At 39.0% G+C, this 17,339-nt stretch overlaps 1 protein-coding gene across 2 annotated transcripts in view; it reads left to right on the forward strand.

Moving 5' to 3' along the window:
• Nucleotides 1–17,339, forward strand: part of prex2 (phosphatidylinositol-3,4,5-trisphosphate-dependent Rac exchange factor 2) — a 240,000-nt gene that overhangs the window by 70,611 nt on the left and 152,050 nt on the right. For both annotated transcript variants that reach the window (XM_037534146.1, XM_037534147.1), the window contains exons 9-10: nt 7,313–7,462; nt 8,428–8,572. In XM_037534146.1, coding sequence (XP_037390043.1) covers nt 7,313–7,462; nt 8,428–8,572 — 295 coding nt within the window. The remainder of the gene's footprint in view (nt 1–7,312; nt 7,463–8,427; nt 8,573–17,339) is intronic.

Here is a 17,339-nt window from a genome sequence, read left to right on the forward strand (position 1 = left end):
CAAGTGGCATGAATCTGAAGAAGTACAAGATACTGCAAATAACCTTGGCTTATCCTTGGAGCTTGGCTATGTAAACTTTTATAAAGCAAAAGTCAAATTTTAAAATGAATTCTTTCCCTAATGAGCAAAACTCTTAACATGTTGTCGCAGTACAAAAACCAGAAGTATAACGGTCTTCATTTGTAATAGAAGTTAATGTAGAAACATCTTATTCTGATCAATTTGGAGCATTTCTATTGGTCCATTCATCATAAAATGTTCACACAAGGTAAAGCACAGCTGCTGCCTTCAGATTTACATTTATGGTATGTAGCAGACAGTCTTATACAGAACGGCTTACAATTTGAACATTCTCCACAGGAAGGTGAAGGCAGTGTAAGGAGTCTTGCCCAAGGACTATTAGTGGTATGGTGTAGGCTTTTTACCCAGGCAGGGATTGAACCCTAGTCTACAGCGTAGATAGCAGAGGTGTTACCCGCTACACCACACCAACCACAGATGATGTCGCAGAGTAAAAATGGACAGTTTTTGTTTGGATAGCAGAGCTGCGTTAATTGGTTGAAAAGTGTGCAGTGCAGTTCTGAATCTGAATGATTAGCTACAGTGTTAGAAAATGGGAAAAACTATTTAAATTCTAATTCTGATTGTGCGCTACCACTCCTTAGGTTGAATGAGATTTTTGCTAACGCACTGTAAAGCTTGCCCTTGCAACATTAACTACGCCTTAAAGCACACCTTACTGGACAGAGCACTGACAGGTCAATTAGTCCTCATTTTCGTTGTTGAAAAGGTGAGTCTTCACTTTGCATTTGAAGATAACAGGACGCTCAGCTGGCAGAGCAGCCAGCTAATATCAAAGCCTTTCAAACAACCGTATATAAAACTGTCGCTATGTGTTTGTCCTGATGACATCACACAGGTCATGAAAGACGGAGCAGTATCTCTGCACATTAATCTGTGCACAAGGCCGTGCTTGCCATGTGCAGTAACCAAACCCATCTGCTGAGCTAATGGCTTACGATGGAGGTTCATCTCCCACATGAATTTCTGACGGGTGAAAAATGACGTTTTTGCGCTCTCTGCCATGCTGCAGCAGCCCTGAGCACTTATTTCTGGAACGGCTCCTTGCTGTAGCTGGGTGGGGTGGCGTCTAAGTGCTTAGAAAAGGTTAGAAAAATGCCATTTTCTGGGTGAGATGACAGGGCCTCGGAGCTCAAGCACTTTCTGAACTCTGAGCTGAGTGTGTCTTGGCTGAGGAGAAGCGCTGATTATCAGTTATATTTACAGAAGCAATCATTTGGTCCCCGGCGGACTTAATATCAGGCTTTTTAGGAGATGGATGTGTTTCAGGCTGCAGAGGCAAAACAGTGGATCGTGGGTGTTCTACTCCAAACCCTTCATGTCTCAGGCTGAAGTACAGAGCCACGTTATAACTGGGGCTCAACTCACATGTAATGAAAGTAATTTGGTTGATGGAGATGTTCCATGCACGACTGTAAAATGTTTCTCCAAGGCTTGTGGATGGTTGTATTGCTCTCAGTGTTTTCCATTCATGTTATCAGATAGATGTCTGTCAGGGCTTGACAGATGTGGCAGAGATCTCTTACTTAAGTAAAAGTACAAGTACTCTGGTCTAGTTGTCTAGATGAGTGGTCTAGTAATCTTTTACTAAAGTGAAAGTAGATGTACTTACAGTAAAAAGTAAACATTTCGTTAAAAAAGTGTTTCTAATTAAATTTGCATTGTGCTAGATCTGCAGAATCGTACAAATGACTCACTTTAATATCATTTTTATTTTTATTTTTTTGTCAAAAAATTGCTGAGAATTGTTTATTTTGAAGCAACCAGGTCAAAAAAGCTCTTATAAATAAATCTGTGAAGTTTTTTTTTTTTTATCTTACATACTTGCACATTCCAGAATGGTTCACCGCTAGCGATTTCTATGAATTCTATGGCTGCGTTCAGACCATGGAGGGGTTTCTGAAAGTAATCCATGTCTGAGCCTCGATGAATCCGCCTGTAGCAACTTTTGCAAAAGCAGAGAAGAATGTTAATGGGTGGTGTTTTGGCTGAAAACTTCTACACCACATCACACATCACACTACATGAAGAGACAAAACAAACTAGCACTTATTATGCTTCACTTTGGAGGAGAAGTCCAGCAGGTTTCTTTCTTCCCAGTCAGCCCATGTGAATTTTAGCAATGTTAGCAAGTGGCTTGAACACCACAGCCAGCAGAGAGACATAGCAGCGTGTTTCTACACTAAAGTAAACCGTTAACCAAGCTAAGGCTATATGGTGAGGAGTACTTGTTTACCTCTCAAGGTCTTTTAGCAAACTTCAGTGATAGCAATGTAGAGGATGGTATGTATGCCAGCCATTTTATATCTTTGAGCTGAGTATTTGTTAACCCCTTAACAAGCCATGGCCTAACTGGGGCTGCACATAAGTCAACCCACTGGACCAACCACACCAGTTAACTTCATTTATTTGCTGGAGATCAGTGTGTAACACTTTTATAGTTATCTGACAGAATTGCGTTCACGGTTTTTTACAGTTAATGGCATGTAACCTGTGGTAGGTTAGACAGCTTGCTATGTAACTGCTATGTTAGCTCATTGTTTAACCACAGATGCACACAGGTCACCCCATTACCATCAACTACTCCAGTTATCCACACATTTTTGGTATGACTTAGTGTGTAGCACTTTACTGGCATGAGTACATGTGATGAATTTGACATAATTAATGTTCATTCTGGGTCATCACTGTTTATGGATAGAGAGTTAGCTGGCTTGTTACCTGCACAACATTTTTGTTGTATGCAATCTTCCAGAGCCGCCTCCGTCAGCTTTTGGCTGTCACACAAGGTTAGAGTGTAAAGATATGCAGCGCACAGGCTTAAAGCCCCCTTAAGCAGCAGGTTGAATCAATGACAGATGCTTTTCAGTGGGGAATTCTGTCTGACTGCAGCTGTACAACAGATCGATGGCTGTCTCTGCTGTAATTTGTCTGCAACTGAGATATAGAGAGATGTAATCAATGCAACACTCAGGCCAGTCAGCTGAGATAAGGGCATACAGTAGCAGTCAAAAGTTTGGACGCATCTGCTTATTGTGTTTTTTTGTTTTGCTTCTACTGTTTCCTACATTATAGAATAACAATAACAACATCAAAACTATGCGGTCAAAGGAAAGGGCAAGATGTTTCCATACTGAATATGTTTATACCTAAAAAAAAAAGAATTCCCACAAAATAACTTATTGCATTGTAATAAATTAACATGAATTATTTTCTAAGTGTACAGTGGTGCTTGAAAGATTGTATACATTTTAGAATTTTCTGCTTTTCTGATTTTCTGTGTGTGAAAATCTGATGAAGTTCACAAACTTTCAAGCATCACTTTAAATATATTAGTGTCAGTATGTTAAATGAATGCTCTATTAAGCACTAATCAAACAGCATGATTTCCTACCCTGATAACACATGTGGAGTTAACGTAATCAAAATTGTTGACCTTATGCCAAATAGAGCTGTTAAGGCCCTTATGCTGTTCACTGTTTGAGGAAGAAAAAACTCAAGTCAACAAATAGTGCCATTTTGATTGTCTTTGGATGTTTACCCATAAAATTAACAAAGTAATCCCTCAGATTTCATTAAATTGAATCTCTAGGTGGTTTAAAGGGCACAGCTTGTTTCAAAAACATACCCAGCCGAACAGCCTTTGTAGACATTTCACAGAAAAGGACTTATCTCAACTTAAAACAACCTAGAGTTATTGTGAAATCCACATCACATTCATGCTCTCTTCAAAGTCCTAAGCTTAAAAGAGATTTGAAGGCTTTGTTTTATATTGTTTTATGTTCTTACCACACGACTTGCAGATGTAATCATGATCTCTTATGAACTCTGGATTCTACTGCAGGCTGCCGTTTCATGTCAATTCTCCATTATGTTAAAATGAGACCAATCAATGAGGCCCCTGGCTTTTATATTTTCCTTTGTTTTGGAAAGGGCACTTGATAATTGCCCATTTAATTTTGGAATGTTTTCATTTGCATGCGCACTCAGTGCTCTGGACATTAATATACATCTCTGCACTGCTTCAGAGGACTAGCGAACGAGCAGCGCACACACACACACACACACACATATATATATATATATATATATATATATATATATATATATATATATATATATATATATATTTAAGTTTTCACTCACTCATCTAAATCATTGAATGTAGGTTTTCCAATCCAATCACTTCCATGGCCACAGGTGTATAAAACCAAGCAAGTAGGCCTGCAGACTGCTTCTTTAAATATTTGTGAAAGAATGGATCGCTCTCAGGAGCTCAGTAAATTCCAGTGTGGTACCGTGATAGGACGCCACCTCTGCAACAAGTCCAGTCATGAAATTTCCTCACTACTAAATATTCCACAGTCAGCTGTCAGTGTATTATAACAAAGTGGAAGTGATTGGGAATGACAGCAACTCAGGCATGAAATGGTAGGCTGTGTAAAATGACAGAGCAGGGTCGGAGGATGCTGAGGTGCATAGTGCGCAGAGGTCACCAACTTTCTGCGCTACAGACCTCCAACCTTCATGTGGCCTTCAGATTAGCTCAAGAGCAGCATAGAGAGCTTCATGGAATGGGTTTCAATGGCCGAGCAGCTGCATCCAAGCCTTACATCACCAAGCGCAATGCAAAGCGTCGAATGCAGTGGTGTAAAGCGCCGCTACTGGAGCACTGGAGATATGTTCTCTGGAGAACGGTACTTGTCTGACTGCATTGTGCCAAGTGTAAAGTTTGGTGGAGGGGGGATTTTGGTGTGAGGTTGTATTTCAGGAGTTGGGCTCAGCCCCTGATTTCCTGTGAAAGGAACTCTTAATGCTTCAGCAGACCAAGATATTTTGGACAATTTATTGCTCCCTGAGGAACAGTTTGGGGATGACCCCTTCCTGTTCCAATATGACTGTGCACCAGTGCACAAAGCAAGGTTCATAAAGACATGGATGAGCGAGTTTGGCCTGCTCAGAGTCCCAAACTCAACCCGATAGAACACCTTTGGGATGAATCAGAGTGGAGACTGCAAGCCAGGCCTTATTGTCCAGCATCATTGTCTGACCTCACAAATGTGGTTCTGGAAGAATGGTCAAAAATTCCCATAAACACACTCCTAAACCTTGTGGAAAGCTTTCCCTGAAGAGCTGAAGGTGTTATAGCTGCAAAGGGTGGGCCGACATCATATTAAACCCTATGGATTAAGAATGGGATGTCACTTAAGTTCATATACATGTGAAGGCAGACGAGCTAATACTTTTGGAAATATAGTGTGTGTGTGTATATCTATCTCTCTCTCTCTCTCTCTATATATATATATATATGTATATATGTATATATATATATATATATATATATATATATATATATATATATATATATATATATATATATATACATATATACACACACACACACACACACAGTATCTCACAAATGTGAGTGCACCCCTCACATTTCTGCAAATATTTTATAAGATCTTTTCATGGGACAACACTATAGAAATAAAACCTGGATATAACTTAGTCAGTGTACAGCTTGTATGGTAGTATAGATTTACTGTCCTCTGAAAATAACACACAGCCATTAATGTCTAAATAGCTGGCAACACAAGTGATTACACCTCACAGTGAACATTTCCAAATTGTGCTGAAAGTGTCAATATTTTGTGTGACCGTCATTATTATCTAGCACTGCCTTAACCCAGAATTCACCAGAACTGCACAGGTTGCCTCTTCCACTCCTCCATGTATTTGGATATTACACATTTTGCCTTCCACTTGAGGATGCCCCACAGGTATTCCCTCAATGAACCGCAGCTGCCCAGTGCTGGCAACACTCATGCAGCTCCAGACCCTTGATTGTAGGCAAGAGACAGGTACTCCTTGGCACTTCTCACCAGGGCACTACTACACATACTGGACACCATCTGAGCCAAACAGGTTTATCTTGGTTTTGTCAGACCGCAGGACATGGTTCCAGTAATCCATATTCTTGGGCTGCTTGTCTTCAGCAAACTGTTTGCAGGCTTTCTTGTGCATCAGCTTCAGAAGAGGCTTCCTTCTGGGATGACGGCCATGCAGACTGAGTTGATGTATTGTGCAGCGTATGGTCTGAGCACTGACAGGCTGATCTCCCACTTCTTCAACCTCTGCAGCAATGCCAGCAGCACTCATGCATCTATTTTTTTAAACAAACCTCTGGATATGACGCTGAACAAGTGGACTCAACTTTTTTGGTCGACCGTGGCGAGGCCTGTTCCGAGTGGAACCTGCCCTGGAAAACCACTGTGTGACCTTGGCCACCATACTATAGCTCAGTTTCAGGGTGTTAGCACTCTTCTTTTAGCCTAGGCCATCTTTGTGGAGAGCAATAATTCTATTTCTCACATTCTCAGAGAGTTCTTTGCCATGAGGTGCCATGTTGAATATCCAGTGGCCAGTATGAGAGAATTGTACCCAAAACACCTGATTTAACAGCCCTGCTCCCCATTCACACCTGAAACCTTGTAACTCTAATGAGTCACGTCACACCAGGGAGGGCACAACGACACAATTGGGCACAATTTGGACATGTTTACTGTAAGGTGTACTCACTTAAACCAGAGTGCCAAATGACACTGTATTCAGTGGAGAGGACTATTCAGATGGTTTTAGCAAGCTGTAGTTAGTGGACTGGCTAACTGAGCACACTGTGAGAAGGCTGGATTGACCTTATTTTGCAATGTTGTTAAGTTCAGTTTTACATTTTGTCTACGGACAGTGTTGGTCTGGAAATATGAATAAAGAGTCTTAATGGATGTGTAGCTATCAATTAGCCCTCACTGAGAAAAGGAAACCAGAGAAGCATGAAGTTCACAGAACTATGGACTGACCACCCCGTAGTACAGACCTCAAATCACTGAATGTATTTGGGATTACTTGAAATAAGAGAAGCAACTTCTAAGACTGAACTTTGGAGGTGTGGAAAAATATCCCTACAGATTTGCTTAAAAACTGAAAGCGAGTCTCCTCAAAAGAATGGAAGTTGAAATAAAGGCAAAAAGTGGACAATAAATGCTGAAAAAAGTGGTATTTATTTGTTGAGGCTTTTGTTAATTAGATGTTTTCAGCCTATTTCCTGAAGCTGAAACATGAATAACTTGTACATAATGGCTGTTTGGACTGGAGTTTAAACAGATTAAGAGTGGTCTGACATTTGCACGTTAATTACGAGTTGACCTTTGTTGTCCTTCTCGTTTCTCAGCGGACTACCACAGCAGTGGCAACATAGTCAACAATGGCTGGAAGATCCACAACACAGCGAAGAACAAGTGGTTCGTCTGCATGGCCAAGACGCCGGAGGAGAAGCAGGAGTGGCTGGAGGCCATCTTGAAGGAGCGGGAGAGGAGGAAAAGTGAGTGTGGGGAAAAGGAACTGATGGCAGGTGGCGAGGCATTAAACAGTTTACACAGCGTCTAATTAAGTGTGTCAGAAGCAGTTACCGTAAAGTTGAAGTGCTGGTGGTAATTAGCCTGCAGGCATGACGCAGTTAGCCTGTCCTGCTTCTGATCTGTTCTGTAGCTACCTGTGATATATAATCCATGCAGGTGATTAATCTTAGCTCTTAGGAGTCTCATTTATCACTGGTGATACCATAAGCATGGTGTTATTTATATTAGGCCTAATTATTTATCATTCAGCAAATTGAAACGGATGAGTGTGTTGTTGAGAGTACAGTCTGATTTGGCAGAAGAAGACACCCTTTACATTTTTGCCATGTTTTTGTTATTTTTTGACATAGAAAAAAGTGCAGATACATACCTGTCGATACAGAGTATAAACTGAACGTCAGTGTAATTCAGTGTGTAGCTAACTTTGTAAATAACTGTGAAATTACATTTAAGCAATTATAGAATGGAAATCAAATGTAAATGTTCATTGTGTAACTACTTATGTATTAAACTATGTCATTCTGTTTATGTAGTTCATAGAAATCCTCGAGACTGAAAGTTATTTTTGTTTGTTTTTGGTCTTAAATACTTCAAAAACAATAAAAGGATGTTTTTCTGATTTTGAAAAACTGCACAAAGCAAGAACATGAACTCAAATTTAAGTCATGATAAAATATCTTCTCTTCTACTCACAAACACAAATGAAGTATGAATGGAAAGTTTAGAAGCTGCATACTCCACAGAATTTCTCCTTTTTTATCAGGGAGCTAAATGTGAGAAAACATTCATAGAGAATTACGGCATACTTTGCTAACAGTGGTGATAACTGTAATTTCTAAGGGTTAAGACCACTGAGTGTCCATACAGCATCACTGAATCTTGACTCTTTCGTAATCAGCTCTTCTCTCTCCCCCTCTCTGTCCTGAAGCTTTGAGGTTGGGGATGGAGCAGGACACCTGGGTGATGATCTCAGAGAAAGGAGAGAAGCTCTACAACCTCATGAGTAAACACGGCCACCTCATTAAGGACAGAAAGCGCAAACTCACCACCTTCCCCAAGTGCTTCCTGGGAAGGTAAGTGGGCAGAGTTGAAGACGAGTGAATGAATTCCTTCTTTATCATTGTATAAGTACAATGCAGTTTGTTTAGCAGCTCCCTGAGTTTGATGGTATGAATAAAAGAAAAGTTAAAAGTATACATACATTTTGCTGCTGTCGGAAGAAAACCTCGTATCTACATTTTTGTTGTTTTTTAGTTTTGGAAAATTTGAAAATGCCTGTTGCTCTTTATGTTGTGTACAAATTTCATGAAAAATGGACTGAAAGAAACTTCCCAAAATGACTTGGAAAAAAGTCTGGCTCCACTGAATTACATTAAAAGTGAAGTAGGTTTTTTCCTTCTCCTGTAAAGTTATATATATATATATATATATATATATATATATATATATATATATATATATATATATACAACCCCAATTCCAATGAAGTTGGGATGTTGTGTAAAACAAAAACAGAATAAGATGATTTGCAAATTCTTTTCAACCTATATTCAATTGAATACACAATAAAGACGAGATATTTAATGTTCAAACGGATAAACTTCATTGTTTTTTGCAAATATTAGTAAGAAATGCACAGATTTTAGAGGTACCTGACCTCACTAAAGCTCTTGTGGCTGAATGCAGTCAAATCCTTACAGTAATGTTGCAACATCTAGTGTAAAGCCTTTCCAGAAGAGTACAGGCTGTTACTGCACCAAAGGGTGATAAACTCGCAATTAATACCCTTGATTTCAGATGAAATGATGGACAAGCAGGTGTCTACAGACATATATAACATAATTGCCTCAAGATCCTCAGATGTTTCATATCTTCTTAGGGTTGACCATTGAATAAGGGATTGTGATCAGTGCCACTGCATAGGTAGAGGGAGTTTTTGAGCAGAGTGGGAGAAACAAAGCAGAATAATGGTAGATATAGAGTGCATCACATTTCATTTCAGCACCTCTGGCCAAACACAAAAGGCTGATCTGCGCTGGATAATGGAGCTGGAGAGTAGAGCCTCCCTGCTTTCCCGACCTTGCAGTGCGCTTTTGACTGGAGCAGCTGCCTTTTGGCTTTTCTTCCTGAAACACGGCTCAAATACCCACACAGGACATATTATTAATAGCACGCGGGATCGTTTTTTCATCCCCTGCCCTTCCCCTGCACCACAGTACACCCCGAACGCTCCTTTTCAGAAGAGCAGAAGCCCATATGTCTGTCTTTTCTTTCCTTATATCTCTCCCAGGAGAACAGGGATTATGTATCTCTGGCTTTTTAGTCACAGCGAAATCAAATCCAGACTCATCTGTTCATGAGTCTTGGTCGAGGATTAATGGCTAGGCATGGTTGTTGTTGAGTTTTGTTGTAAATCAAACCTCAGTTCCACCACTGGCACCCCTGTCCATTCACCCCACAGCAAGCTGACTTACAGTCGAAGTCAAAAGTTTGGGCACACCTGACACACTTGGACACCTGAGAAAAATGCTTTTCATAACTTTCATTTTCTTTATTTTTTACTTTTTTCTTGTAAAGTATAGAAGCAAACTTTTTAATAAGTGCCCGTACATAGGGATGCTGTAAAACAAGCATATGCATTAAATAACATATTCCAAACCCAAAAGTGGAGCATTTATGAACAGCTTATGTACAGTTGAATGCAAAGGTTTGGGTACCCGTGATCAAGCTACATGCTTTGTTGAAGTTTGAATAAGTGAACACATCCTCTATAGAGAACACACTTCTGCAAATTTTAATGCACAATTACTTTTTTTTTTTACTGAATTTAACATGTTGCAAACAAATAGAATGTAGCCTGTGCAAAGGTTATGGCACATTTAATATTTTATGTTATTTTTCCCAATATATTAAACTCATCAAATAAACAGAAACTGTGCACTAATATCTGTATGAAAAGGCCATATTTAAGCTTGTTCCTTGTTTGGTTACCTTGGAAATCAATAAAACATAATCTAACCAGGGGTGTTCAAACTTTAGTATTTGCAAGATAGCATGATTTGTTTTTCTTGCAAAGATGTCACTTATTTCATTATTATTTTGGTTTGTTGTGCATATTTTATACAGTTTTCATCCACGTGGTTCATTTTAGCGTTGCATTCTTTTTTCAAATGAGCATGACACGTGAACACAGTCTAATGAAAGTGTCATACGTAGTAAATGTGTCAGGACTCTCTTAATGGCATAATTGAATACCTAAATGAAATTTACTTATGGCTGCTGTTGGAAACAAAACCTCATATCTCCAAAATGGTAACTTTACAGGAGAAGGAAAACATTTTTTTTTTTCGGCCAATTTTCGGCCAATTGTTCTGGTTTGTGCATCATGATATTTACACACAAGAGCAACCAGCATTCTTAAAGTATGTCAAAAACTGAAAAACACCAAAAATGGAGATACAAGGTTTTGTTCTGAATACACAGTTATTATACCATTTTAATTACTAAGTGCTTTGTTAGAGATAATTGGTGGACTGGTCCTGTTTAACATGTTTGAGCCGAGTCGGGCGAGTGTATTAAGCCCTTCCTTGAGTAGGTGTATCCAAACTTTTGAAGGGCACTGTTTGTTAAACTTCCACCGCCAACTCTCTCTGTCCTGGGAAACTTCCTGGAAAACTCTTGTTTAATGTCCCACAGAAGAAAATGTTCTTGTGTTGCATATTGAATGGACTTGACATGTTCACCTGGCCTTATACAGCTGCAGCTCGGAAGACTTCTGCTTCACAGTGGGTGAAAGTGCTGCTGAAAGGCCTTTTTTAATAGCAAAGCCTTATTTTTAGCATTGCTCCATTATGTAAGATGCAGCGAGGGAGCGTTCATTCAGACAGGCAGGCGGTACAGTTTACACGGCTTTTAGTGCGCAAAACAGCAGTGCTGCGAAGAAAAGAACTGTAGACATAACCACAGTGTTTTCTGTCTTGGTGATCAAAGCGAAGCCACCAAGAATTTCGTATTTTCCGTTCGCTTAAAAGTATGTCTTACACTTATTAGGAAATAACACCTGAGATTTGACTGGAACTGAAGAATGTCTTGTGCTTTAAATCCCCGTTAAGAACATCTGTTTTGTACATTTTAAGACTGTGCCCAGGTTTAATAGTGCAGAGTGGAAGACTTTTCAGTGCTGCTTTTTACTGGTTCAGTCTATTTGTAGTGAATATGAGCATTTCAGTCAAGTTTTCTGTACAAATTTGTAAGGAATTCTTTGAAAAATACTGGACAAAAATGCCTGTTTCACACATACTCACTCTGCATGACATGAGCGATGTGGCAGCGTTCATATGCAGGGCTGTTAAAAAGCATTTGCCCCTCATGATTCCTTCTATTATTGCATATCTGCCAAAATGTGTTGTTTGTTTCAGGTCTTTAATCAAAATGTAATATAAGACAAAGACACATAACACAGTGTTAAGTGGTCATTTCATTAAGTGAAGCGAAAAAACACCAGCTGGCCCTGTGTGAAAAAGTAATTGCCCCCTTAGTTACTTACTCTACCAGATTTATTTGATAATTGGGATCAATTAAAGTAGAAACTTTAACCCGGGGGGGCTTGATTACTGCCACTTAAACAGAACCTGTGCAACAGCGTGAAATAGGCTAAAAGGTCTCCACCACAATCAAGAGGCATTTCAGAACAGATGTGAAAGTTATTGAAATCAATTTGAAAAGTGCAAAGCCATTTCGAAGGATCTGAGCAGAGCGATTACTCATCCAGAGAGTCACAGAAGAGCCCAGAAGAACATCTCATGCACTCTGACCTGTTAAATGAAAAGCAGCACATGCTTATGCCATGCAGAGGCAGTACATTTCATGCCAGATGCATCAGCTGGACGACATTCAGCATCCAAAAAATAAAATAAAATAAAATAAAAACTACATTGCAATATTTTAAGACAGCATCTTACTATATACATACTATATTAAATCATGCTATATATGTATTAACCCCAGGCCACAAATTCATAATAGATAACATGGCTTAAAATTTACACAGAGAATGACAGTCAATCTAACATCTTTAAGGTAAACAAACAAATGCTAAGCATGTTTTTAATTTCAGGGAATGTTACTGAGCTAATGACCTCATATTGCTGCTGTTGTAAGAAAACCGTCGTTTTTCAGTTTTTGACATACTTTGAAAATACCCGTTGTCCTTTACATTGTATGTAAATTTCATGATAAATGGACCAAAGGAAATGGGCCAAAAGGTCTTGGAAAAAAAGTCTGGTTCCATTGATTTTCATTAAAAGTAAAGTATGTTTTTTACCATTTTGGAGATTTTGAACGTTTTGTTCCTTTGTTATCTCATACCTTTTAGCTTGGAAATAGAGAGTTTGTGAAGGGTTAATTATCTAATACCAAAAGTGATAAATTCACTAAGTATTTTATTCCGTGAAATCTATACAGGTAAAGTGTAAAATGAGCTTGTTGTTTATCAGCACTTTGCTGCGATGCTTTCTATGTGGTGTAGCTGCACACCGTTTGTCATGTGGTGTGCGGTAGCCATCAGATTTGGATTCGAATAATCGAATAAGAAACTCTGACCAACAGGTTCTTAAATGTGCAAACTGAGAACGTGGAAAGAAGCTAAATGTTCTGTCAAAATTTACCGTTCCATTTTGAAACATTTATGACTTTTTTTTTTTTTTTAAACAGTTAGAATGACCATCTCAATGAATTTACAATAATTAGTTGGACGTTTACATGATGAAAGTTTATATTCTATATTACGGTATTCAACTACAGTAAGAAACAGAACCTAATGGACACACACACACACACACGCACGCGCACACACACACACGCACACACACACAAACACACATTTCTATGCATTTTTTGCTGCATAGTGTTTTTATATTTTTCATATAGTCTTTTTGAAGTCTTTCTAGCTTCTAGGCATCTTTTGAAGGCTATGCTTTATTGTTACTGTTTATTGTCAAGTCTTTTTTCATTGTTTGGCCTTCTATAAAAACTATGATTGCTTAATTAGTTGTCAAAGTAATTGAGAGATTGCTCCACTGCTGATATACGTGATAGTGATACCTCTATTTACAAGCAGTGCTCAGATAAAAGCTGAATTAGCCCAGCTCAATGGACAGTTCAGTTCAGAAGTCTCCGTCAGGGGAGTTTCACAGCCATTAAATGCCAATGAGCCTTCCTAGATGTGCCGAGACAACAGCCATATGCCACTCTAATTTACACATGCCCAACTCCATCTGACTGCCAGACATCTTCACAAAGAAACCAGGACTGTTATTGCTTACAGTGTCATTTTAGTGAAGCTGAAGAGTTCAAAAGCTGTAGAGAAAAAAGCACCCTCAGAACCCAGCCTCATACTTGTGGCTGGCTTAGATTGTAAATGAGTTTTGGAGTGGGTAACTCTTTCTCCTTTGGTGTCTCCAGACAATGAGAAAACTGGTCTGGAGTGTCTGAAGAAGGCCAGAGAGAGCGAGAGCGCTGTACCATGTGACACGAAAACCTGTGCAAACATCGCTATCCGGACAAGGCTTTAGCTGACGCCAAGATTGTCCATATAGTTTCTCTTTTTAAACTAATGTTCTGGCCTAATGTGTAATTCACATGGTTTCTACCTTAACCCAGATGTAGTAGGTTATCCAGAACATAGTTAGTTTCTGAAAGTTTACTTCTTTAGCTTTGCAGTAGAGATTGAAATGATCAAAATGGTGTTACATAACTAATGAGTAGATCGTCTGTTGAATTCTATAGATAACAGTACGTCATACAGTGTCAGAAACCACATAAGCAAGTCTTGACGTGATTTGAAGCAAGTATATGATGATTTCGGCCTACAGTTTGCACAATGCTAACATGATGCTGGCTTTCATCACTCGCCAGCTACTTAGTCTTCTGTGCAAAACTAGGAAGCAGACTTTGGACAGCAAATATGTCTTGGGTGATTGACTTGCAATTTCAGTAGGGGATAAATTGTGTTTATTAGATATTTGGCCAAACCCTCTCTTTAATCGTCACCCTCGGCCAGTGATGACTTTTGTGTTTTTGGAGATTGCACTCTAACCCGATGTCCTTCAGATTAAAAGCAGGTTGCCTTTGGCTCTGAGCTGCTGCTTTTCCTCATTGTGGAGTTCCTGTCTTTACTCCTCACGCTCTGAACCTTTGAAGTGGAGGGCTATTTTTAAGTCATGAACTTTATAGCTGTAGACAGTGTCTTTGTGGGCTTTGAGAGCTTAGCAAAATGTGGAATAATTAAGAACATTCTGAAGGCAAAGTTACAGTTGAATGGGAGGTGTGGTAACATTAGATGAATTTAGGTAGGACATTTTTTGTTAGAACAATGTTGCAAAGTTGAGTATGTCAGGGTTTAAGCTGTCAGTGAACGTAAAACAATGGAAGAACAAAACAAAACACTTTCTTTTACAGCGCCTTAAGTTTTAGGTATTAACTGGTAAGTGTGAAGTACAAACTAAAGTAGTGGATTTCTATTGGCTAAAAGGTACTAGGTGTTTACATGACATAAGATTATACACAAATAAAGTATGAACTGTCTTGTATAGTATTTATCTGTTTATCACACAAGTGAAACCTATATAGGATGTAAAGGAAAGCAATGGTTCTTACTGTGGTATTATTGGGTTCTTACCAGTTACTTCAGAGAACTTTCTTTATATTTTGTGCCATCATCTTACCACCTATAACTACCTGGTACTCAGGCTGTGATTTACTTTCCTAAAAAAACACTACATTAGAATTTAGTTTGAATACAATCCAAATGATTATGATATATGCTACAAAACCAAAAGTATGTGGACACCCAACCATACCTATATGAAATTGTTGGGTATCCTATTCCAAAACCATAGACATTAATATGTCTTTATGGACCTCACTTTTTGCATAGGCCCACAGTCATGCTGTCATGCTTCTCCAAACTGTTGGAGAAGTTGAAAGCATATAATTGTCTAAATGAAACACCTTTGTTTGCTGTAGCATGAACATTACCCTTCACTGGAACTAACAGGACCAAACCCTGAAACACAGCCCCATCCGTTGTCCCTCCTCTACCAAACTTTACTGTTGGCACTATGCAGTCTGGTGGGTAATTTTACCTTTTATTACCTTTAATTTTTATTTTTATTACCTTTAATTTTATCTGCCACACCCAGTTTTGTCCATCAGACCTCCAGATAGTGAAGCTTGATTCATCACTGCAGAGAATAAAATTTCCAGTGCTCCAGAGTCCATTATGTGCTTCACACCACTCCAGCCAACACTTGGCATTGCGCATAGTGAGCTTAGGCTTGTATGCAGCTGCTTGACCTTTGAAACTTATTTCATGAAGCTTGTGATGCACAGTTCTTGTGCTTATGTTGCTTCTAGAGGCAGTTAAAAACTCTGTAGAGAGTGATGTAACAGAGGATAGACAATGTTATCTCACTACACACTCCAGCGCTTGGTGGCCCCACTCTGTGAACTTGTGTGGTCTCACGATTCGTGGCAGATCTTTTGTTGCTTCTATGCATTTCCATTTCACAATAATAGCACTGACAGTTTTTTCTTGAATTATGGCCTCTAAGTTCTATGAGAACATCATATTGTATATTTGAGGCAACCTGCATTTATTTACAGTGTGTTAGACATTCCAGACACCTTTCACTTTTAAGTGTAACAGCTTAAATGTGCTGGTGTTGCATATATGGCCTGCCGGTCCCAAAACCGTGACAGCCTTATTTTCTGAACATTTGTTTTGTTGTTCTGTCCCCAGATGGATAGTAGAGGTTTAAATCATGTCCTTTAGCATTCACTTACACCACAGACAGGGTAAAAGATGTGTTTAGTTTGGCTGGGGTGATTAGCATTGCCTCTGGGCTCAACAAGCTGAAACTCCAACCCCAGGCCAGTCCTGCTAGAGCTGGTCATATTTGTTTTCGTTTTGTCTGCAGTCGAGTGGAGGAAAGAGGGGGTTAGATGAGGATGGTGTAATATATCCTTCTTTAGCCACTGCTTTTTCCCTCCCAGCACTGCAGAATTATAGTTACATCTCCTCCTGGCTGGATAAAAAGAACATTGCACTTGTTTTAATGCAATGTTCGTTTGCCCTGCTCGTTTTGATGAGTAGTATTGAGTTTTTAAACCCGCATTAAAGTATCATTAGGAGAGGCAGCTTGGCTACCTCTCTGCAGTGAGATGCTGTAGGCATCTGCTGTTTATTGGCTGTGTGTGTATCCCCTGCAGTGTGTTTCAAAAGCTTTATTGGATTATGCTTGACTACCCCCAAAGGACTGTGTTATCTGAAAAGGGTGCTGGTTCCACTCCATATCGTGTGTCTCGTCAGTAAATGCTGGTGAAAGGCGGCATTTCAGGCCCAGACAGAAATAAATGTTCAGTCACTGATACTGATGTCGATTTTATGGAGCTGAACATTCCGATAACTGATGATATCAGCAAATAGAATTTTAAACGGTCAGCAGTTAAAAGGTTCAGTAGTTGTAGTTAAAGAGTTCTTTAGTGACTGCTATTATTGTCAGTTCTCAATTGTTAAATTCCTTTAAACAAACAGCAGGAACTAACAAAGTCTTCCATAATATAAATATACAACATTGAGCTTATAAATAGTCCTATAACTTAATTTTGAAACTACAGCCTTAACAGTTAATTGATTAGTTGTTGACTATGAAATTAATCAACAACTATTTTGGTAATTAATTCAGATTGAGTATTTTTTTAAGGAAGGGTAGCCAAAATTCTGATTACTGCTTCTTAAATTTGAATATTTTCTGTTTTTTTTTTACATCATCAACCTGA

The sequence above is a fragment of the Pygocentrus nattereri genome, chromosome 24 (genome assembly GCF_015220715.1).
Source record: "Pygocentrus nattereri isolate fPygNat1 chromosome 24, fPygNat1.pri, whole genome shotgun sequence".
Classification (NCBI taxonomy): Eukaryota; Metazoa; Chordata; class Actinopteri; order Characiformes; family Serrasalmidae; genus Pygocentrus; species Pygocentrus nattereri.